The 25,351-nt window shown below is 34.7% G+C and overlaps 1 protein-coding gene across 10 annotated transcripts in view; it reads left to right on the forward strand.

Annotated features, from left to right (window-relative positions):
* LOC143225333 (homeodomain-interacting protein kinase 2-like) overlaps positions 1-25,351 on the forward strand; it is a 99,036-nt gene that overhangs the window by 39,342 nt on the left and 34,343 nt on the right. For 9 of the 10 annotated variants that reach the window (XM_076454537.1, XM_076454539.1, XM_076454543.1 and 6 more), the window contains 10 exons: positions 2,766-2,872; positions 6,136-6,388; positions 13,570-13,914; positions 15,067-15,201; positions 16,836-17,012; positions 18,654-18,808; positions 21,013-21,136; positions 22,374-22,493; positions 23,410-23,496; positions 24,299-24,483. In XM_076454537.1, coding sequence (XP_076310652.1) covers positions 2,766-2,872; positions 6,136-6,388; positions 13,570-13,914; positions 15,067-15,201; positions 16,836-17,012; positions 18,654-18,808; positions 21,013-21,136; positions 22,374-22,493; positions 23,410-23,496; positions 24,299-24,483 — 1,688 coding nt within the window. Of the gene's footprint in view, positions 1-286; positions 576-2,765; positions 2,873-6,135; positions 6,389-13,569; positions 13,915-15,066; positions 15,202-16,835; positions 17,013-18,653; positions 18,809-21,012; positions 21,137-22,373; positions 22,494-23,409; positions 23,497-24,298; positions 24,484-25,351 lie in introns of those variants that run through there. The other variant, XM_076454545.1, reaches the window with a different exon arrangement.

Genomic DNA, 25,351 nt, shown 5'->3' on the forward strand with positions numbered 1-25,351 from the left:
GTTCCCGGCTCCTGCTTGTCGTAATGACAAAGGTTGAGAGGTTCTAGTACCAGTGCACAAAGATATGGTATTTCGTTTAAAAAAAAAAGCAAGAAAGAAAAGCCTGTGTGAAGTAGGGGCAGGTGTTTGCGGTACAGACGGAAACTTCGTGAGGACCGGGATGACCTTGCAGCAGTGAGTGTCGCAGTTACTGGCTTGGTGAACTCTCTAATCTCCGTGCCATTCTAATGGGTTGCTCGCAGGCTACCTCCCCTGCTGTTGGCCTAACTGGCACCGTAGCCAGCCGAGCAAAAAGAGAGGGTGTTATTGCTAGGCGAGTCACCGATGCTGGATGTCACGTCCATATTGTATGGTTTCACCACGTTCATGCTTTTCTTGACGGTTTTGCTGAAGCTTTACTTTGTGGACGTTCCTTTGTTAGGGCTCGGGCGATTGCAGTTTGTGAGATGTGTGGTCAGTATCCATTTTGCAAAATAAGTTGAAACGTCGGCATGTGTGCTTGTGCCAGTGTACAAGAACACTTCCTGCCATATGTAAGGTAAACAGCATCGAACTTGTTGACCGTGGAAGTCTGGGTGAGACTCTTGTGGTTACACTTTTGGGTTTAGGCTATTGTTCATTTATATGTAGTAAGGTGAAATGAATAGGTTTTCAGCTGTGACTTTACTTGGAACCTAGGGTAACTGAAGTACTGTGAAATACATATTTCTGTGTGTATAATTTATGAACATGAAATACTGTCGACCTAACAAGTAGGTTTAATATTAAAGACTGAGAATTAGCTAAGATTGTACTAATTTTATGTTTAGTAGAACTTAACTGTTAGGGTAGAGCTAAGAACAGTTGACATAGTAAATTAAACATTTCCTTGGAGTACAATTCTTATTGGTGTAAGCACGTACAATTCAGTGTTAATGTTGATTATAATAATTAATTATTTCACAGTCAATTGGAACACTGTGAACTTTATTTTATTACAAGTTACAGTTACCAAGGGAATGTATGTTTCTCAGAACAGCTACAAGTTTTCGATCACTGATGCGATTGTTCTTAAGTACAAATATTTTGATGAAACGCTGAACTTTTACGATTTTTAGCCATTCAGTCGTAGTGCTGCATTTTGGGATAGTTATTTTCTCAGAGGTGACCATATCTTCTGTTTTCTTACTATGACAAAGAAGGTTTTATTATATAAATCACCACTGGATAATCAGTAAGTAAACAGAAACGAAATTGAGAACTCTAGTTTTTTCCCTTTGTGGCGCAGTTTCTTAAACTTTAACATTTTTTTTGCACAATATATATTTAAAAAGTTGGTAAATGGGGTTTTTAAAATTCCAGTTGATACTAACAGTTATATCTGTAAATTATAAATTAATATATCAAGTTAAGGTTTTATAACTGAAATTATCAGTTGTAATATGTTTGTAAATTAAGTTAGACATTTAAATGTTTAGGATACTGTTAGAATAATGTATTTGTGAAGCTAAGTAAGTTTACAGTTAATGTTTATTAAGTAAAGAAATTAAAAGGGAAAAAAGCAAAATTTGAACCTGGTGTGATTAGTGGCTGTTTGTTGATCAGAATGTTTAGGGCAAAAATCAGTGAGTTATTTTAACAAATGTAACTAATTACCTGTGCTTATGTGAAGGCATATTCCATTCAAAATATACCCTTGTTAGAGATGGTTTTATAGTCCAACGTTTTAATACCTGGATTGTTACTCCTCTTACACAGCAGAATTTAAAATTTTTTTAGCCGTGTGTGTGTTTTGTGCCATTATTATCTTGTAGTTAGTTTCAATCAAAAACTGTTTACATTAATAAACTTTATAAAAATGTTAAGGGGATTATATTTTGCACCAAATGTTCAAGGACTAACATGCTCCATTGGAACTTTACATGGTTGTCTACAAACTTGTTTCTAGTGTACCCAGGTGGTCTGCTCCAAGTATATATTTGTTTTAGCTGTTTTTAGTACAACTTGTAATATCATTGTAATAGCTTAATAGAAACGAGTTGTTTGTAATATAAAAAACAGGAATATTATGATGCAAATAATTCCCTTGTGGCTGGTTACCATTCTGCAGTGTTGTCTTTGAAGTTGCTTGTTAAGGACGTACTGTCTTTGCTAAAAGGTTATATTTAGTAAAGACTTGTAACACTGGATGTAGTTATTTCCTCTATAAATGTTTAGTTTTTTTTTCAGATATAATGAACTTAGGTGGAACTGCCTGTCTTACCAGGACGTGGTAGCTACATGCATACAAGTTCATTTAATAAAATATTAAAAGGTTGTGTGGCTTTCCTGGTGTTTATTAAATTTTTCAAAGTATATTTTTGAAGATAATTTAATAAAACTATTAATTACTTTAACTATGACTTAATTTAACAAAAATTCGTCTGTGAGATTTAAGTTTCTGAAGTAACTTTGTTACAACACTGAGATGAACTGCAACTTGACTTCAGAAACTTTAGTTCTGTTCACGTTGATTATACTGATTTAAATACAGGAATTAAATACAGTTGACTCTACTTTTCCACACACACACTTTTTTACTGAAGAGTCAATGTAAGTCAAAACTGTGATGTTTCAGCAGGCCGAAATGAATATGAATTCATTCATGTGTCTGTGTATGTCTGTGAGACAGAGAAGTAAAAGGTAATTTAGAAAAAAATATTTATTAAACACTTGTCACAAGTTTTTAGGGAAATAAGTTTTTTATCACTTAAATATTTTTTTTGTTGTAATTTGTTTTCCAACAGTGGAGCCTGGGGATGCTTGAGAAAGAACATTACATAAAATCGTACAAAGATACTGGTAACCTAGTGTGTGGAACATCCAAGAAGCGGAAATTAGATGACTTTATCTGGTAAGTGTTTATGTAACCAGTAAATAATAAACTGTTGGTTGTTTTATTTTGTAATAGTTTTTAAGATATTTAAATTTCAAATGTTTGTTTCTAAATTATTTTCTTTATCACTGTGCATTATTAAGCTGTAGTTTTAGGTGTAATTCATTGCAACTGACTATCTGTGACAAGAAGTATGACTATGACTAGTGATTTGGAGAATTCTTTGAACATTTTAATTGTAATGTGTAAAAATTGAAGTCTTGAATAAGAATGAGCATGCTTTATGAAACAATACTGTGAATTGGACTGAAAGAAGCACAAGTATGTATGACGTACTGGCTTATTACAACAACCAACAGAAGTATTTGTGTTATTTATATATAATTTGAACTACATGATTAGATACAATTAGAATCTCACAACTTGTGGTGTTATATAAAGTAAAACTTGGTTTTATTAACATGTTTGTAAAGTCACAAATTTAACCAGAGCTGTTTGTTGTAAATTTGATATGAATGTTTGATATTGCTATCCTAGTGTATCAGAACAATTACCTACTTTCATTAGTAAATCTCTTGTGAGTACTTTCTAAAGAATTTACATTTTTGTCTACTGACCACATTCTTGAAGAGACAATCCAGAAATGTAATTTTGTTACGATACATAATTATAGCAAACCCAAGAATAACAGTCTTTAATTGTTGTGATGCTTACTTGAGTATAAACGAGTGATAAACAGTTTTATTTTTTGGACACTCATCATTTGACTTGGGTCTTCAGGTGTATATCACTAAAATATAAACCTTAACAGTGTTATGGCATGTGCTTTAATAGAATGTTTCTGAAGAAACTATCAAGTGGCATCTCAAGTGTCCAGTTAAAGAAAGCAAGTGTTATTATAAGGACAACAATATTGTTAAGTCACAGAGAGTAGCTGATGTTTTTTAAAGATATAACAATTCTAGAAGAGTTGATGTTGTGGAGTTAGGTTGGAAAACATTCTGATTTTGCATTGAAAATTTACTTAGTTTCTGTCATGGAAATACTGTTTCTATAAACATTGATAATTAATAATGATCTGGGAGATTTGATCATTCTGTTTTGTATGAAGATCTAAAAGTGTGTTATGTGATGGTTGTTCATTCAGTGGGATGTCAGAATAACTTCTACATAGATACATAATTAATATTTGGATGTGTTTTTTTTCAACAAGTAACTTTACAGCCAGTGACTAGGTTTTTAATTTCCACAAAGTTTGAATTTTGTTACCTAACATTTTACTTTTTTTTTAATTTTTAAATAGAAGTAATATTAATATTTGGGGTTTTAATCATTTTATCTTTTACTTCCTAGCGTAATTACTTCAAAGGGAATCTTTGTTAATTTTTGTTGTTTTCAGCTCAGTGTCTGAAAAACTAAAACCTGAAACATCGTAATCTTCATGTTTATCTTCCTTTAACCATCTCGCAGCAGGTCATAGTCACAACAGCATGTCATTTCGTTTGTCGACTTGTATTAAAAATTTTATTGAACAACTATTTTATTAATTTATGTCAGCAAGTTTGGAGTCAATTTGTAGATTATAATTCAAACTTTAATGTTACATGTGAGTTCATTTTTTAATTTAAAAATGTTAGAAGAACTCGAATTAGGTCTTATTGAGTCACTTGGTATGTTGAATGCAGTGCTGTTTAAAATTAGATATTTGTGATGTAAAAATACTAAGCCTGTAGTTTCATACAAGTTAGTAACTCAGATTACTAATATTATCAAGCTAGAATATAAAATAAGAACCTTGTATCTTTTTAGTTTGCTGAGATGTGGCTTATGTACTGAATCAAACATGGTAGCTTCATTCATCTCTTTCCATTTTGTGAAACATTCCCTTATATATACCCTTAATACAGTATATGACATGAATAACCAGTCAACAGCTTAAAATGTTGCTAGAGTGATTTCTTAACCATTTTAATCTGTGAAAGGTTGTTTTATTCTTTTGAACAAAGATTTCAAGAAAGTAGGTTGTGTCTTTAGTGTGTGCTTAAAGATTCATATTTTTTAAACTGAAGTACATCTTAGTTACTAAGCTTGACAAATTATAGTGGAATTCCATGGTATCAGTATAGTTGTTTATGATATTTTTTTGTTATCCAAGTGTGTGTGTGTGTGTGTGTGTGTGTGTGTGTGTGTGTGTGTGTGTGTGTGTAAAACCTAAAAATTTTGTTTGAAATCCTTCATATGCGATATTCTAAAAGGCTCAGCATCTTATGTCCAGCAGTAAATGAGTTCAAAGGGTATAGGAAGAAGAGATAATTGTTTGCTGTACTTCTAGATTCATTGTTCTATATTTTAAGAAAAATAAGTTTAATAATTAATTTCTAAATAGTAATAATCTACATGTATATAATGTATAATAATTGAAATGTGACCATATATTACAAAATACTAGTCCAATTAAACAGTCAAGACAGGATCACTTGAAAAAGACTGAAGGTTAGTTTCATGTTACTGGATACCTTAACATTGGGCAAGTGCACCCCACAAATACAAGTTATGTAATGTTAGCTAGACATGATTGGAAGGTCAATATAATAAAAAAATATATGTATATAACATTGAGACTAAGCTACTGAGACTAAATATTTGTACTTGTATTATAATGTCATTCTAGCATGAAAAAAAATTATATTTTTAATTTTTTATGACTGTTACAAAGTTATTGAAGTGACAGACCCTCACATAGTTAGAATATGGAAAATAAAATATGAAGTCTACTTAAAACAAATGTTTGAAATATATTTAGGAGGTTTTAGAGATTACACAAATAATATTTGACATTTTTTGGATAAGAATAGTTTTTAATCTTAACACAAAATGCCTTCACACTTAGACTAGTAATGAAACAGATTCTACTTTCACAAACAAATCTTTAGTAAAAATATTTCTTTAAAATATTCTGATTTTTTGTGTATTAAAAAACTTGTAATTTTACTAAACGTTTACCAAATTTTATGAAGATACACATGTTGTATCAAAGGTTGTAGTACAAATACTTAATGTGTGTGAAAGTGCAGACGAACTCGTGTTTTATACAGAGCTCTTTGTGAAAGCGTTAACTGTGACCCTTTTATTTTGACTTATTGGAATATTTAAATGTTTTAATTGATATTAACTTTTCCCATCTGTTTTTGAGATTTACCAATGATACACTACATTTCTAATAAACCATTACAAGAAAATGAGTCTTGTCATGTAACATGATTGATTATTTTTATACCTAGTGTGGAATATGGAGATCCCAACCAAGTTAGTGACATCACCTCAACAAGTGGACTGCTGGCTGAGCCAGGTGCAGTTGGATTAAATATTGTGGTTGACCCAAATCAGAGCACCAGTGTCAATCCTTACATTGTGCCTTCCACAAGTAATCCATATGGCAGTCATCAGACCTCCAAGGAAGGGGTATCAGGTGCTCCCCATAATGTACAGAAAAACATGCATACTTCAGCTATCAAGCTGCTGGACAGTTACCAGGTATATAAGAAACAATAATGTTTGTTGATCATTTCATTAAAGACAAAAATGGAACGTGGCAGAAAGGTAATTTTAAGAAAGATGTACGGTAACGTGAAATACTATTGACTCGCATTATGCAGTAGGTCGAGCTTAGGAGAAGGAAGTAATTATAGGCTGTTGAATACTTATGACAGTCAGTTGTATCACTACTGGTAAACTGTGTACGTCGATAAATTTACAATGGTTTAAAACATGTTTTTTAGTCTGATACGTAATTCACGTTACAGTTTATGAAGTTTCACTGAAGCTCGTGGAAGTTGGAAATTCATTGTTAGGTGTTGATCTTAAGCAAAACTAAAGGTGTAGTTCTCACACTTTGTAATTTTTTCCATGTTAGAGTTTACTCATAAGTTGGAATTTTATGAAGATTGTTTAATGTGGTAACACTGTGATAGTGAACATTAGTGTTATTATATTGTGAGTGCTGACAGATTGGTTGTTTAACATTTATTGGCACAAAGCAACTAGGCTATCTGTGCTGATAGAAATAACATTAAAATTTTTTTCACTGTATGATAGAAGATGTATATTTTGTTCTGAAATATTTCTAATACATATATGAATTAAGATCTTGTATGTTTCATTGTACGCATATCTTTTATTTCACAGAGATATAAAAAAGAATCAGGTTCTTTGTTTAATGTTTTTTTTTGTAGCAGTTCTGTCAGTTGTTACAGCTTAACACATGTTTTGAATCATGTTAAGGGAGAACTAATTCATTACGTAATTTAATAAAACCAAATAAGAAAACAACATATATTATTTGCCAGCTTTTATACATTTGCACCCCAGCTAAAGTGTTTCTAGTTACACTTCTTCCTCCTAGTTTTTTCTAGTTTTAAAAGTAATTTGACTGTTTGAAAGCATATCTTTAATTCTTGTTGAATGTATGTATAAGGATGTTATATAACAATTATTTCCCCTTGGTGTGGATTCCTGTACGTGGTGAGGGGACCTCCCAGGGAAGTTTCTGTTCTTTCTGGTTACTTCCTCTGGAATCTAAACATCCACCCATGTGCCCGTGAAGGGGAGGAGAGGATCCTGGTAGTTGAGGGGTCCAACCCTAACACACCACTTTGGCCTTGAATTCCTGTAGATGGGCGGCCTTTGGGTGGTCAATTGGCTGGTCCACTTGGGCTAGAGTCAACCAAGTACCGGTGTTGGAAGTTCTCAACGGGTGTTGTGGACATTGTGTTTGATGCTGGGGTTTGGGTATAGTACTCATAAAACCTTGGCGTTGCTGCAATGTCCTTGCATGACATTGTAGTGCGTCACCTCGTAGGGCTCCATGGTGGGTGGGGTCAGTGGGTACCAACATTTTCCTTTCCCTATGGATCCTCCTATGAAAAATTTAAATAACATAGTGAAAAAACAGTCAATAGGTAAACGATCATGTCTTGAAGACTCTGAGCAGCAATCTTCAACATTTGTAACACCTGTACCCCATTTTCTTGTATTACATTGTCTTTCAGAAAAACCTTTAGGACAAATGTCCCCCTTTTTTATTCAGAAGGGACTAGAGGGACTTGCTGGCTCTCCAAAGTCAGTAAAGAAGCTTCGATCTGGAGACATATTGGCTGAAACATCCACATCCCAACACAGTGAACTCCTCTTGAATTTAAAGGCAATCGGGGATATACCTATTGAGGTTACACCTCATGCTACCTTGAATTCATCACGAGGAGTTATTGTTGAGAGGGATTTGAAGAATGTCCCTGAGTCAGAGATTCTCGCTGGTCTCTCCACTCAAGGAGTTTCTGCAGTGAGGTGCATCTCCACTCGCAAAGACGGAGTTACACTGCTGACAAATATCCTCATTTTGACATTTACATCACCATGTGCACCTGCCACCAACAAGGCAGGTTATTTAATTTGCAGGGTACGGCCGTACATTCCAAACCCTCTTCGATGTTTCCATGGAGTGGAAACGGTGGGAGTGTAGACATCTCTCTCTGTACCTCCAAGATAATCGTTTTCAAAACAAGTAAAAACCTTTTGACCTCCATGTTTAAAAATGTTGATGAATCGACTTCTACACCCATCTCTGTTCCTCCCATACATTCCAACAAATCTCAAGATCCACATCCTTCAGTTTCAAATACAGGCATTTCTTCTGATACATCTTTTTCTCCAACTCCACAATGCAAAACAATCATTCGTTTGCGTCCTCAGTCACTGGATTCCCCTTCTAACAACAAAGACCTGCCCAATCAACCCAGGGAAGGATCCATGGAGGTCGATAGACCTCCTCCAAATAAGGACAGTAAGGAAAAATGACATGGTCGAAAACAGAAGGGTTCTCCAGCCACTTCGCCTACCCATCATTAAAAATGGCCACCTCGATACAATGGAACTATTGAGGTTTACGTTCTAATCTGGATGAAATTAAAACACTGATTGCTTCCTACCATCCTGTATGTCTTTCCTTACAAGAAACATTTCTCAAACCTGCTGATACAGTCACCATTCGGCAGTTTTTTCTGTACAGAAATGACAGGCTGTGTGATGGATGAGTACATGTAGGGGTGCCATTGTTGGTTGTTCAGCATATGCCCACCCTGTTTTTGTCACTCAACACTCCTTTGGAGGCCATAGCCATCCATGTTTCCCTGGGTCATACCACCACTGTTTGTTCTCTCAACCTGCCCCCTGGAGAGACTTATGATCAATTAGACCTTGATGCTCTCGTTGAACACTTGCTGTCTCCCTTTCTAATCATGGGGGACTTTAATGGACATCATCCTCTCTGGGGAAGTGCTGTTATTGATAGGAGGGGTTGATCTGTAGAGTGTATGCTCTCTGATCACAATCTTTCTCTTTTCAATACTGGTTCTTCCACTTGTTTTCACCCACCTAGTCAGTCCTTTACCGCTATTGATCTTTTGATTTGCTCCCTTTCATTATTTTCCCATTTTTCATGGAGAGTTGACACTAATCCACTAGGCAGTGATCATTTTCCTATACTTTGGAGAGAGACTGGCCGTGGTCGATGCCACCCTACCTGCGTGCCCCTGTGGAAGCTGGATCAGGCAGACTGGTCCACTTTCACTGCTCTCGCAGAACTTGATCCTGCCATTGTGAATCAGCCATCAATAGACGACTGTGTGGCAGCGGTAACTGACTGTATTATACAAGCAGCTGCTCAATATATTCCTAAAACCTCGACACGTTTTCCACGATATCCTCGACCATGGTGGAATCCTGCTTGCCTCTTGGCACGGAAGGCTCAAAAACAGGCTTGGGATATTTCCTTAGATATCCCACACTTTCGAACCGCATTGCTTTCCAATGGGGCCGAGCACATGCTAGGTGGGTAAGACATCAAAGCCAGAAGGAATCTTGGATTAAGTTCACAACTAGCATGTCTTCTACCACCAGTTTCAAGATCATATGGGACAGGATTTGAAAGGTCAGTGGGCACTACAATTCTGTCCCCTTCTCCATCTTACTATCTGATGGCCAAGAGGTAGCTGGTGTCCAGAGCATTGCCGATACTCTAGGTGAAAGCTTTTGCTGGGTATCTGGCACTTCTGCTTGTTTCTCTACCTTCTTGGCCATCAAGACTCGGACAGAGTGTTCACCTCTTTCCTTTCAAACTGACTGTCTTTTTGACTATAATTGTCCCTTTACACTGGTGGAACTGAAAATGGCCCTTCATCGGTCAGGCAGTACATCTGTTGGACCTGATGATGTACACTATGACATGCTGTGCTATCTCTCTCCTGCTTCTTTTGATATTCTTCTAATTGTTTTTAACCGGATCTGGCAGGATAATGTTTATCCTGATGCCTGGTGCCAGGCTATTATCTTACCTTTCTTTAAACCTTGGAAAGATCCCAAGATTCCTTCACACTACAGTCCAATTGCTTTGACGAGCTCTCTGTGTAAGACCTTAGAGAGGATGGTTAACGCTCATTTTGTTTGGTTCCTCGAATCAAACAACCTCCTCTTGTCCACCCAGTGTGGGTTTCAACAACAGCATTCCACCATGGACCACCTAATTTGACTTGAAACATCAATCAGAGAAGCCTTTCTCAAACTCCAACATCTTGTTTCAATATTCTTTGACATTGAGAAGGCTTATGACACAGCATGAAGATATGGAATTTTGCAAGACTTCCATATATATTGGTTACATGGCCATTTTTCCATGTTTATTAAAAAATTTTTTAATGGACAGGAGATTCCATGTTCGTGTGGGTTCGACACTTTCCCGTTCTTTTGTACAGGAACTTGGGGTCCTTCAGGGCTGTGTTTTGAGTGTCACACTTTTCAGTATAAAGATAAATGCCATCACTGAACAACTCCCTCTCACTGTTGCAAAAGGGCTCTATGTTGACGACTTTCACATCTGGTGTCAGTCGTCGAACATGAGATATATTTAGTGGCTACTACAAACTGCCCTCAATCGTGTACTGAAGTGGACTACAACAAACAGCTTTAAGTTTTCTCTCTTTAAAACCGTTTGCATGCACTTTTGACACAAACGGGGTATCCACCCTGATCCTGAACTCCGTATTGGTGAAGTTTTGTTGCCAGAGGTCCCTGAGACCAAGTTATTGGGGCTTATCTATACTGTAAGTTGACCTTTATACCACACTTAAAGCAGCTACGGGTCAAATCCACAAGAACACTGAACATCCTCCATGTCCTCTCTACTGCCAGTTGGGGAGTAAATTGATGTTCTATGTTAAAGATATATCATGCTCTTATTTGTTCAAAACTCGACTATGGATCAATGATCTATGGCTCTGCCAGACCCTTGGCCTTAAAGATGCTGGACCCTATTCATCATCAAGGACTTCGACTCTGCACTGGGGCTTTCCGCACCTCCCCAGTTCAGAGCTTATAAGTGGAATCTCACAAACCTTCTTTGAAACTTCGCTCCTTACCAAAGCATCCCACTTGGGGATATGTTTTCTTTCCTCAGTGGGCCTTACTTTTTCAAAACAGACAATCTGCCATTGCTTTTTATGGCCTTTGCATCCAGGTGCAATTGGATGAATTGGGTCTGTCCTTGGAAAACATTGCAGAATCCACTAGGTAGCCCATCCCCCCATGGCTTATTACAGTCCCCAAATGTGACCTTTCTTTAAGTCATCCGAAAAAGGCAGATACTCCCGATTGGAAGCACCATCTTTTATTTACTGAACATCTTTCTAACAACCTTTCTATTTCAATTTATACGGATGATTCAAAATCAGGTAACTCTGTGGGCTCTGCCATGGTTTGTTGTGATTGAGTGGTTGTGTGCAGAATACCCTCTACAGCTTCTGTGTTCACTGCTGAATTGTACGCCATATCTCTTGCCCTGGATCATATTGAAGCTGAGTGGTACTCCGACTGTGCTATTTATACTGACTCCCTTAGTTCTCTGCTGGCCTTGGAATCACTTCACGTTGACTCACACCCCATTTCTCATTAACATCTACTTCTATCCAGTTTTTCTGGATACCAGGCCACATTGGTTATTCGCAGGAATGCGCTTGCAGACAAGGCAGCTGAATCTCTCTGCTCTGGCAATATCACCACTGTGCCTATTCCATACATGGACTATGGTCTTGCATTCAAGGCTTGGCTTCATGCCAGCTGGCAGTCTACATGGAGTGAGCAACGTGACAACAAGCTTTTCCACATAAAACCGTATATTGGACTTTGGCCATCTAGCTACCATAAGGTTCAGAAGGAGGAAGTTGTTCTGACTAAACTATGCATTGGCCACAGTTTTTTAACTCATTTTCTTTTATCTGGAACTGATGCACCAGTGTGTAGTTTGTGTAACACTCAAATCACTGTAAGCCACATTTTACTTTCCTGCCATTGTTACGACTCTCAACGACGGCACAATTTTAAACATGTTCTATCCCAGGGTTTGTCTGTAACATTGGACAGTGTTATTGGTGATGGTGACATTGACAACCTTGATAATGTTTTTAGGTTTTTAATGTCCATTAATCTTTTTAATCTCATTTAAGTGTTTGATATTTATTCATTACACCTTTTTAATTGTGGTTCCCTTTTCAGAGTCTCAATCTCTCTAGTTCAATTTGACATTTTAAAGTGGCCAGAACATTAAATAACTCGACACCAGAACTGGAATGCTGCTGTTTGAACTACCCGTTAATTGTCCTGGCGAGTTATTACAATTTTGCTGCATGTCTTTTAACACTTTTATTACTTTACCTTTTGCTACTGGTCATAATGACACATAACCCGGAACCAGGACTGGAAAGACCAATTTCAGGTGTCTGACAGTGATTCTTGTACTTACCTGTTAATCTTCCTGGCGGGTTATGATCATTACCATTCTGCTACAGGAAGTCCTTTACAACTTTGTAGACTGGATGTCAACATTGGTTTTATGCCATTTTCTCTTTTTAAATGCTGTTTTGTTTTTACCTTTGTTTCCTTTTATAAATTTTACTACATTTACTTTACTTTTACCTTTTTACAAGACATTTGGCTAATTTTTATTATGATTTTGCTATATGTCTTTTAACACTTTTCTTATTTTATCTTCTGATAATGGCTGTTATGACAACATAACCTGGAACCAGGACTGGAAAGACCAACTTCAGGTGACTGACGGTGGTTCTTGTAGTTACCTGTTAGTCTTCCTGGTGGGTTATGATCATTACCATTTTGCTAGAGAAAGTCCTTTACAACTTCTCTTACTCTGCTTTCTCTCTTAACATTGTAGACTAGGTGTCAACATTGATTTTATACTTTGTCTGTTTTTCAATGATGTTTTGTTTTACATTCATTCTCTTTTATGTATTTTACTACATTTACTTTATTTTTACCTTTTTACTGGACGTTTGGTGCAGATAGCCTAGCTGCTTTGTGCCATAAAACACTAAATCAATCAATCAACAATTATTTCAAATTTGTAGAAAACAAAAGTAGTTTTGAAAAAATATTTTGCAGCCTGATGAAAGTTATAAACCAATAAATCTCTCATATTTATGAAATATTTTTCAAGGAAGTAAAAAAGAAAAGTAGCAGTGGTTGGCATATTGGCTTTTTTGTCTAAGACTTTAGTATATAAACTTTGAAAGAGTAATTTTAAAGATTATTTTGAATTTTGTTGTAGTTGTGTAATTGTTCTTGGTTTGTGTTCCATTATAAACACTGAGCAGCGAAGTGGCTTGAAACGCAAGTCAGATGAGCTTGAAGAACCAACCGGTTTACAGCAACAAGTATTTCAGAATAAACGGATAGACAACAGAGTTACTACTCATCATCGTCACCAGGTGCATCCAAACATTCATCATAAAAGTGCACCTACAGCAGTAGCAGTGTCTATAACTTCAACAAAAAAATTCACAACAGCAAACACAACTATCACCACGGCGCCTGCAACATCCAAAAACAACTCCTCCAATAGTGAGGGGGACTATCAACTTGTACAACATGAAGTTTTATATTCAACCACAAACCAGTATGAAGTGCTGGAATTTTTAGGACGTGGAACATTTGGTCAGGTAAGCCCTTCTCCTAATAAAAGGCTTAGTGCTTTTCAAATCTCTGGCTATCTGGAATCTATAGTTTAAATAAAATAAATTTAAATTTGATTGTTTGGTTTCTTTTCACTTCTGACCAGGTATGGCCAGGTGGTTGAGATTCTTGATTTGTAATTTTAGGGTCACAGTTTTCAATCCCCATCCCACCAAACATGTTTTTTCTATCCATCATGGGGGCATTCTAACATGGTGGTCAATTCCACTATTTGTTGGTAAGTGTAGCCAAAGAGTTGGCAGTGGGTGGTGATGACTAGCTGCTTTTCCTCCAATCTACAGAGTGCTAAACTAGTGCTAAAAGTTCACAAGTGCGTCTATAGCAGTGTATGTTTTGAAAACTGAAAATAATTGAATTGAGTAAGCAAGTTTCTAAGAGTGTTACATAATGGAAACATGTTTTAAATGTAAGCAGTTACTTAAATCTTTAAGTTGAGGCAACTTAAACTATTTTAAGATATTTTGCTTGTTCCAAATTTGGAATTCTTTTTAACCAACCAACTACTCCAAAAAATGAATTTCTCATAATGAGTTCATGAAAGCAAAACTACTAAAGTGTTTAGTTAACATTATGAAATGTTTACAGGAAGTGGTCCTCGTTGGAAGAAAGTTAACATAGTAGACCATGAATTTCTGTTAACCACTTTAAGCAGTTACTCTGTAATGTTAGTTATCAAGGGCTTAATTATGTAATTTTGGGAACTATTATTCTTGTCTTTGAGGAGAAAAATGTGTTGGAAACCAACGTTTAAAGTATGTATAAACAAGTCAATAATTTGTTTTGGTTAGTTTGTTAATGGTTAATTCAAAAAAATGAATTCTGATTGGCCTATACTGTATTTATTTGAATAAGAAAAAACGAATAATCAAACATTTTTTTTTATATGACAAAAAATTCTTCAAAAATGTGAAATAAGAATCAGCTTTCTATTTAGTATACAAAGAAAAGAAAATAAACATCATATTGTGGTCTTACTGATTTCAGACAAATATATACACTTTTCAAGGCTGTTATTTAATGATCATTTTTACAAATTATTCTTTTCTTAGAATTTTATTCATGGAAGATAGAAAATAAGCATTGTTAATAGAAATAATTCTGTTTCTTCTTGATCATAGGTGGTTAAATGCTGGAAGAAAGGAACCAATGAAATTGTGGCAATCAAAATTCTAAAGAACCATCCTTCTTATGCCCGACAAGGTCAGATCGAAGTCAGCATTTTACATCGCTTGAGTCAGGAAAGTGCAGATGAGGTATAGCCATTATCAGTACCAAATGTTTTACTGAACAAATCTCAAGTCTGTTTTGCTGTGATATGAATAAATAATCGAGCTTGGAATAAGAAATGTTTTACTGTTTGCTGACTTTAAACTTAATGAATATGGATCAATATAAAATGTATGTCTTGAAGCTATGTTTAAAGTTAACATTATTTACATGAAACTGTAAATAAACTGTATTATTTTACGTGAAACTGTTTGCAGTTTCTTGAGGTAGACGTTGCTTGTTTCCACGTGGAGCCTTTCTTCAGGACTTGAAGATGAATTCTTCAAAGAGAGTCTTGAGTATTATATGCTTTCAAGAACAGTTTCTATGAAAGTTGAACCCTAAAATTGAACATGTTATAATATTTTAAAGTAGATTTGAGAGTGTATTTAATGATAAGGCATTTCAAAGTTTCTCTCAGTTTTTGTGAAGTATCTGCTGCCTTGCAATGTTTGTTTGATACATTGCTGCTTTGTATGTTTGCTGTATTTGCTTGTTAACAGCTGACAGCAGGAGTTATTTTGTGAATAGTTTTTTGATGTAATTTGTAGTTTATCACAGTTTTACTGTAAAATACTTCTGATATTTTGTGGTTGACCCCTTTGCTAGGACAGCAGCAACTATTATTATCTGTTTTTTCTTAATTTTGTTAGTGTTTTTATGATTTTGTGATAGCAACATTCATTTTTTAATTTGATTGATGTTCATTCATCTGATAGTAACTCTCAAAGGTTAAACTTAATTACTTCAATCATGTTATTTAAATTTTCTTGTGCATACATGTAACACACATTTTATGGGTGCTCAAGATGTACTTGGAAAAAAATTTATGAGTTTTTCCAACATTCACGTTGATTTTGATGAGGGACCTCTTTACCTCTTTCTTGTATGAACAAAAGCATTGTTTTTCAAGTTTATGATATATAGCCACAGAAGTAAAGTATTGCATGTTGGGGAAGCCTCATAGTTTATCCTGAAACTTGCATGAAAACATGTTGTCCTGCTTAAGATTTGTTGTAATCATTTGATGAAGTTGTGAACTCACAACACTGAATATAACCACTAGAGAACTTGGGGCTTTCTGTGGTATACATTACAAGTGAAGTCAAGACAGTTACATTTGTGTGAAGTTCTAGAGAAAGACTGTCAGTATATGCTGTATATTGTATAGCACATCATGTAAGTGCAAAAGATATCTTGCTGAAGGTGGTGCGGCAGAATGGTCACTACTTTTCTAACAATTGATTGTTTTAGTTAGATAAATTAATGTATTTGGTAGTTTACAGAGGTTGTCCTTTGGTCACTTTGTATTTAATACTTAATAATTTGAAAAACTTTGAACCTATAAAATATATACTACATAATTATGCCTGCTTGTACATTAAATATGATTGTGTTTACAGGGTGGTATTTTTGAGTTATTAAATTCTTGTTGGATTAACTTGTTTCAAAGGGTTTCCTAAGTCTAGTTGAAACAGTTATTTAGTGTGATGTGTAACTTAGTAACAAGTGTGTTTTGAAGCACTATATAATTTTCTGTTGTTAACATTTACAGTAAATCTTACAAAGTTATGGATACAACACTTAATTTTGTTGCTTTTTTTTTTTCCTAATTTTTTAGTTCAATTTTGTAAGAGCTTATGAGTGCTTCACCCACAAGAATCACACCTGTCTGGTGTTTGAAATGTTAGAGCAAAACCTGTATGACTTCCTCAAACAAAACAAGTTCAAACCTCTCCCACTGAAGTGCATCCGTCCTGTCCTACAGCAGGTTCTTAGTGCTCTGCTCAAGTTAAAGGTAAAATAAAAAGTGATATCTTTTTAATGAGAATTTAGAAAGCCCAGTTTTACAATTAAAATATTTATAATTTATTTTGTTTTTTCTCTAAGATACATTCTGATTTAATTGTTAGAAATTTACACTCAGTGGCTACTTTATTAGGCACAGTTGCTCTTTAATGCAAATAGCCAAACAGCAAATTATGTGGCTGCAGATATGGTCAAGAGGTTCAGTTGTTGCTTGACCATATATTAGAATGTAGAAGATGCATGATCTAAGTGACTTTGACCATAGAATGATTGGTGCCAGATGTGATGGTTCCAGCATCTCAGAAACTGCTGACCTCCTGGGATTTTTACACAATAAAGTTTCTAGAGTTTACAGAGAATGGTGCAACAAACAAAAACCATCTAGTGAGCAGCAGTTCTGTGGGCAAAAACATCTTGTTTATGAGAGAGGTTGCAGGAGAATGGCCTGACTCATGCAAGCTGACAGACAGACAACAAGTAACCACTCTTAACAACAGTGGTGTGCAGAAGAGCCTCTCTAAATACACAATGTGTCGAACCTTAAAGCAGATGAGCTACAGCAGTAGAAGACCATGCTGGATTCCACTCTTGTCTGCTAAGAACAGGAAGATGAGGCAACAGTGGGCATGGGATCACCAAAACTGGACAATTGAAGATTGAAAAAAACATCGTCTGCTCTGACAAATCTCGATTTCTGCTGTGACATGCAGATGATGGGGTGAGAATTTGGCATAAACAGCATGAATCCATGGATCCATCCTGCATTGTGTCAGTGGTACAGGCTGGTGATGGTGGTGTAATGGTGTGGGAAATGTTTTTTTGATATACATTAGGCCCCTTTATACTGGTTGAGCATCATTTGAATGCCACAGCATACCTGAGTATTGTTGCTACCATGTGCATCCCTTTATGGCCACAGTCTACCCGATTTCCAGTGGCTACTTCTGGCAGGATAATGAGCCATGTCACAAAGCACTTATCATCTCAAGCTGAATCCAGTAGAGCATCTTTGGGATGAGGTGGAATTGGAGGTTTGCAGCACGAATGTGAGACTAACAAATCTGCAGGAACTACATGATGCTATTGAGTCAGCATGGACCAAAATCCCTAAGGAATGTTTCCAGCACCTGATGAATCCATGCTATGAAGAATTGGCTGTTCTGGAGACAAAGAGGGGGGGGATCCTACCCAGTACTAGATACTTGCACCTAATCTACACTAAGTGTAGATTAAGCCAGTGGCTTTCAAACTTTATGAAGCCAATGATACCTCTTATTTCATTCCTTCCTTCAAGGAACCTCAACCATTAAAACTTAATTTAAGTGAAAAAGACCAAGTTTGTAGAAATATTAATTAATTGCATTAATAAATGTAACTGTGTGGGGAAGACTGAATATCAGTTGACCCTAAATATTTGGAAATACATTTGGTCTTTGATAGGCTGGCACTTGTTAATTGAAAAAATAAAAAATTGAAATGCCATTACTTGTAACCTCTGTGGGAAACTCTGAGGTTTAACAGGAAACAGTTTGAAAACCATTGTGTTAGACCAATAGTAAAATTAAGCTGTACTTCCAGTTGGTTCCATTTAAGATGAAATATTTAGTGGATCTCCTCTTTTTTTGTCCAGCAACTTGGGTTAATCCATGCTGATCTGAAACCAGAAAATATTATGCTAGTAGATCCCGTACGTCATCCTTTTAGGGTAAAGGTGATTGATTTTGGCTCTGCTAGCCACGTTTCGAAGGCAGTGTGTTCCACATATCTTCAGTCAAGATATTACAGGTAAAAACTAGTATGGTTGCATGTTACTAATTTAACTTTATTTGTTATATTTTTAGACTTCATGGAAACATAGTAATAATTATATTTGTATCTTTTTATGTTTCCTACAAACCCATTGGTTTTATATGAAGCAACAAAAGTGGCTAGTGTAATACAAATATTAATGTCTTAACAATTTCAGTGTGTAACTGATACATATTTAAAAGTTTAGCCTAATTCATTGTGCATCATTAAACAAGAGTCACTCATTTTTTACTTTCTTACAACAAATACAACTTTCAGACTTTATATGAGAATTTGATCCTTTTTTATGCTTTGAGATTAACTGTGGTATCTGAAAGTAAAAAAATAGATATTTCTATTATAATTAATCAGCAAGGCATGACAATCAAAATTGAACACATTAATTGAGATTTTTAAAGTGGTAGACAATGCAAAAATATGTTTAGATTACTTTTAGGCATACAAGTAGAAGTTTAAATATGTTAAATTAGAAAGATGACCTAGGAAGGTCAAAATGTTCTCTCCTTATCAGTCATGTTAATACCCATACCAGCTGTTCTGAGATGCAAATTAAAAATGTTTTAAATATGACAGTCAGAAAGTTATGTGACAGTCACAGTTGATGTAAAGTTTCATGGTTGAATAGCATGTATCAGAACTACATTTGGACTTCATTTGGTATTTCAAAATAATTATAATTCCGTTAAAAGTTTGTTTTTGAGAAGTGTATGAAACAGCCCTTCCTGAGGCAAAGTATAGTAACAAAGGTGTATTAAAATTGGAAATTTAGAGTTTCACAGATAGGAATGTTTCTTAATGGTGTTAGAAATCAAAGCATCACGTTTTAAACCTATCTGTGGCAAGCAAAGTGTGGATCGTTGTTTGAAAATAAAGCTTGCAGGGTTTAGTTTCACCAGTGTAAGACTTCTAGTCATACCCTCTGTTCAAACATCATATTCCTTATGCATCTTGTAAATAAAACAAGTAGTTCATGCTATTTCGAACTCAAATGTACTATTTAACCACTGAATGCAGCAGCTTAATTTTTGTACTACTGGGCTGTTGAAATGGGTTTTAGAAAACAGCTATCCTTGTACACTTGATAGATTTAGGAAAGCATGCAGGAATTAGTCGTACTTTGGTTGTGACAACAAGAATAGTGATACCTGTGTTGCAGAGTTAATGTTAAGATGCATGGTCATCAGACAGAGCATGGTATCATGGACTGTAGTAGTATGGTGAAGCTTCAATATCATGTACTTTATAAAGCACTTAACTTTCTGTATATGTAAATCAACTAACGTGGTTAGATCAATGCTACAGTTTTTAGGAGAACCATTCCTTTGGTTTATTTGTTTGGAACCTAAAAATCACTGAAGATTTCTGTTACTGAAAGTAACATGACCATATTATATGTTTAAAATTTATCACTTTGTGAAGTTACTTATAGTGAAGTTTAACATGCACAAGCAGAACTAGGTGGTTAACTGGTTATCTATAAATACCAATTACAATTTTTAGTGTCACAGAAAATAATCATCTAATGAGAATTAATGTTTATTATTGTTAGTGTTTTCAACTATTCCAACTAATCAAAATAGTGCCATTATGATTGTTATAGTTTTGGATTAATTCATGGTTGTTCAGTTTAATCGTTTAATTAAATTGATTAGTTCACAAGAATAATACAATAGAAATTCATACTTGATGGACCCGGCATGGCCAGATGTTAAGGCATTCAAATCATAATCTGAGGGCTGTGGGTTCGAATCCCCGTCACATCAAACATGCTCACCCTTTCAGCTGTGTGGGCATTATAATGTGATGGTCAATTCCATTATTCATTGGTAAGAGTAGCCCAAGAGTTGGCAGTGAGTGGTGATGACTAGCTGCCTTCCCTCTAGTATTACACTGCTAAATTATGGATGGCTAGTGCAAATAGACCTTGAGTAGCTTTGTGCGAAATTCAAAAACAAAACAAACATTCTTGATGCCCAATGGCACTGCAGTATGTTTGTGGACTTAGAACACTAGAAACTGGATTTCAATACCCTTGGGGCAGAGCACAGATAGCCCATTGTTTAAGTTTGTGCTTAACTTCAAAGAAAGAAATAATTGGTATTTGATGTTGCATGTACTGAAAAACATTTATGTGTATGTTTTTGTTTTGTTGTATTGTCATAATGATGTGTCTTGTATAGAGCTCCGGAAATCATACTTGGTCTTCTATTCTGTGAAGCAATTGACATGTGGTCTTTAGGCTGTGTGATAGCTGAACTTTTTCTGGGGTGGCCTCTGTATCCAGGGTCTTCTGAGTATGATCAGGTAATCCAGAGTTTGTTTCTCCTTATATATATAAATATTTTTGCTTTATATGTAATTTTGTTTGGTGTCATCATGTCTCAATATAAAGTACGTTTTAGTAAATTTATGTCATTTAGTCATAATAAAAAAATCCTGAGGAAAATATATTCAGCTGTTTATTTTGTTCCTTACAGCTTCTTGTGTTAATGATTTATTTATAGTTTTTTATCTTAAAAGAAATGTTAATACTGAATTTAATTAGTTTAAAAAATAATTTTTAAAAGATAAACAGTGATAAAACAATTTTTGCTCTGTTTTGTTAATAAGTTTTTAATACCAAATTACATTTCAATTTGACACCAAAGTGTGTTAAATTTGAAGACAGGTAAAAGAATGTCACCACAGTACTGGTGTGTTTGTACAGGGTTTCAGATGTAGGAATATAAGATTACAAAATGAGTAAAACTAGTAGCTTTAGTTAGTATCTGAATGCTTTTTTAAGACTTGAAATCTAATTATAATTTTTTTATCTTTGACATCGATTCTCAAACAACAAACTAATTTTGTTGTAAAACTTATGCTTGAAATAAATATCTTAATAGAACTTAGGTTTCTGAAAAAACACACTCAAACTCAGATTGTGCATGGAATGTTAAAAAGTCCTCCTTTACAAAAGGTGATTTAGGTTGTATGTGAATATCCCAATAAGGGGAATGAAGTAAACATTGTATTCTTAAGATGTATATTATTTGAGACAGAGGGAGCATAAGTAATTAGTAGAAGACCTGTATACATACAGGCAGTAAATTATAAATTGAAATTTGGAAACTGCTCAAACAGACTGTAATAGCCTTTTTTCTGTAAATTTCATTGAAATTTGTAAATAATATAGAATTGTTGTAAAACAGTGGTAAAAAAAATCATTGTGAATCTGTGGTGATTTATGGTGAAACAAATATCAACAAAATGTTTGTTGTTTCAAGAAACAATGATTTTGGCTTTAAGGATTACTGTTTATTATAATGGTCATTTACTTCTGATGTGATATGTTTGTTTACAGTGATGTTATTGCTTCTTCACTAAGTGATTGTAAGTTGCATATAAATCAGCCTCTCATTTAGCTGGACATCATATTAATGTTGTTGAAGTAGACGTGTGTGGCAGAAAGCATAAGTAGCGCTAAAATGTTGGATTATAATATCATGTCAACTTTAGATTTAATAATTATTTTTGATTGTTATATCTGTTATTGATATAGATAAGGTACATTAGTCAGACCCAAGGATTGCCAGCAGAACACATGCTAAACAATGCAACCAAAACTTCACGTTTCTTCTACAGAGAAACTGACAGCAATTATCCATTTTGGAGATTAAAGGTAATGTTATTTATCCATTATCATTATCTGTAATATTCTTTTTATTTGTCAAATTATATACTGTGTCATATCAACTTATGAAAGTTGTTATACTTTAATGACTGCTCACACCCTTCTTTCACACATTTTATTTGTTTTACATATGTGACACTGAAGTTTAGTTAATGGAACTTGTGTATGTTTATACTTTAATTAATATTAAATTAATAATTATTAAAAGTATATTGTTAAAAACAGCTGACACCTTTTTATAGAATAGCAAATCACTTCATAGATTTATACTTGATTTTCAAAACACTATAGTTTGTAATATTTTTGAAAAATTTCAAGTTTTGATTTACCATTGCTAGGATTATAAATTTTAAAAATAATTTGTACTGATTTTCAGACTATAGGACTTTCATAAATTATTCAGCCATTTCATTAATTAAATGATTACTACATTTGTTAAATAATTACAGCTTATAGCATAGATGGCTGACATCTTAAGTTTGTCCATGGCCAGTGATGACATTTGTATGTTTCTAAGGGCGCCATTTGTAGCTTGAATGATGTCCAGATGATAATGTCCACCCATGTTCATGCCATCATTGTCATGGTTGTAACACTACTAATATGGCAGCTTTGCCTTTTGGCAATACCTTTCACATACCTCCATTCAAACTAAAATGAAAAAAACATTATTCATCAGTCTTTTATATACCACAAACCATAACTCTCTCACTGATCCAGTTTCTATTCTATTATGAAAATAATTCAATTTATGAATACCTCTGTATCCACTGAAATATTAAAAAAAAAATCATTGTCGGTTAATACATTATAGGTTAGCACATGATAAACTCATAATCTGCATTTAAAAAAAAAGGAAAAAGCTGTATATAAGATCATATTTTTTTCTTCTTCCATTTTATAGACCCCTGAAGAACATGAAGCAGAAACTAATATTAAATCTAAAGAAGCCAGGAAATACATTTTTAACTGTCTTGATGACATGGCCCAGGTAAGGACTTCATTCTTTTAAAGGGTAAAGCTGAGACTAACGACATGGTCAGGTAGTTAAGGTGCTCGACTCATAATCTGAGGGTTACGGGTTCAAATTCCCGTTGCACCAAATACGTTCATTCATTCTGCTGTGGGGACATTATAATGTGATGGCCATCCCACTATTCATTGGTAAAAAGAGCAGCCCAAGAGTTGGCAGTGAGTGGTAATGACTAGCTGTCTTCCCTCTTGTCTTACACTGCTAAAGTAGGGACGGATAGCACAGACAGTCCTCGTGTAGCTTTGAGCAAAATTCAAAAAATAAATTAATTAACAGCACTGTATCTTATAAAAAGAATATACACACAGTTTTTACATTAAAACATAGAAAACAGATCATGAATATTAATTTATGTACAACACAAATTAAAAAAAAAACAATTATATTTTATTAATAGTTGAATTAAAAGAAATAAGTGGATAAGGTAAAGCTCGATGGTCAGTGTGGACAAATTGTGAATAGAATTATTGTTACTTGACACATTGCTAAAAATGTGTTTTATATTTTAGGGCCAGTGGTGTGTTATATGAATGATGGTCAGATCCCACTATTTGATTATACAAGAGCATATTAAATTGATGGTTGATTTTAGAATTTTATGTGCCAGTTATTTGAACTATTTTCTGATTTAAAAACCAAAAAGTCAAGTTAAATTATATTTTAGCCATATTTCCCCCTTTTTTTTCTTGTCCTAGTGAACAACTGTTATTTTAATTTTATATTAACAAAAAATAAATAAATATAAAAATTATTTATACAGGTAAATGTGCCAACTGATTTAGAAGGCGGTGAGCTGTTGGCTGAAAAGGCAGATCGTAGAGAGTTTATTGACCTTCTCAAGAGGATGTTGACGCTTGATCAAGAGCGAAGAATTACTCCTGGGGAAGCTCTGAACCATAATTTTGTATCTCTGAACCACCTTATGGATTATGCACATTGTGCCAAGTAAGAAGGAAGTCTAAACTGATGTTTTATATCTATGAAAACATGCAGCTAATGAAATTTGTCTGTGATTAAGTATCTATTCACAGATGTAAACAGATAAATGGAAATGGTGGTTGATTTTTATTTTATTTCTTTTTGATATTTGGTTACTAGTAATATATGTATTATACTTGCTTGTAGTACCTAAGTACAAAAATTACTTTAAACTGACATACTTTTTTGTACAAAAATTATATCGGGGTTTTTAATAATTTGTGGATTGTGCATGAAACATTTGACTTATTTTATATACATATTAACATTTGTAAAATTAAAAATTGGATAAATAATAAAAAAATACAATAAACATTTTTTTTCTAGGCAGCAGCCAAGATTAAAAGAGTTGGCATGTTATGAAAACACTGAAATAGGCAGTCTTTTAATTTTGACCACTGGCCCCCCAAAAAACTAATTTCACATTTATAACAGTGATCCTGTTTTTAATTTTAAATTTTATTGCACTGGTTCTTCAATTCAGTTTCCCCCTCGGTGTGGATTCCTGTACGTGGTGAGGGGGCCTCCCAAGGAAGGTTCTGTTCTGTCTGGTTATCTTCTCTGGGATCTAAACATCCACTCACATGTTTGCTGTGCGTGGCGACCCGTAAAGGGGAGGAGAGGATCCTGGTGGTTGAGGGGTTCAACCCTAACACACCACTTTGGCCTTGAATTCCTGTAGACGGGCAGCCTTTGGGTGGACCCCCTTGGGTCAGTCGGCTGGTCCAATTGGGCTAGAGTCAACCAAGTTGTGGACATTGTGCCTGATGCTGGTGTTTGGGTATAGTGCTCACGAAAACCTGGCATTGCTGCATTGTCCTTCATGACTTTGTAG

This window comes from Tachypleus tridentatus, chromosome 9, assembly GCF_004210375.1.
Source record: "Tachypleus tridentatus isolate NWPU-2018 chromosome 9, ASM421037v1, whole genome shotgun sequence".
Taxonomy (NCBI): domain Eukaryota; kingdom Metazoa; phylum Arthropoda; class Merostomata; order Xiphosura; family Limulidae; genus Tachypleus; species Tachypleus tridentatus.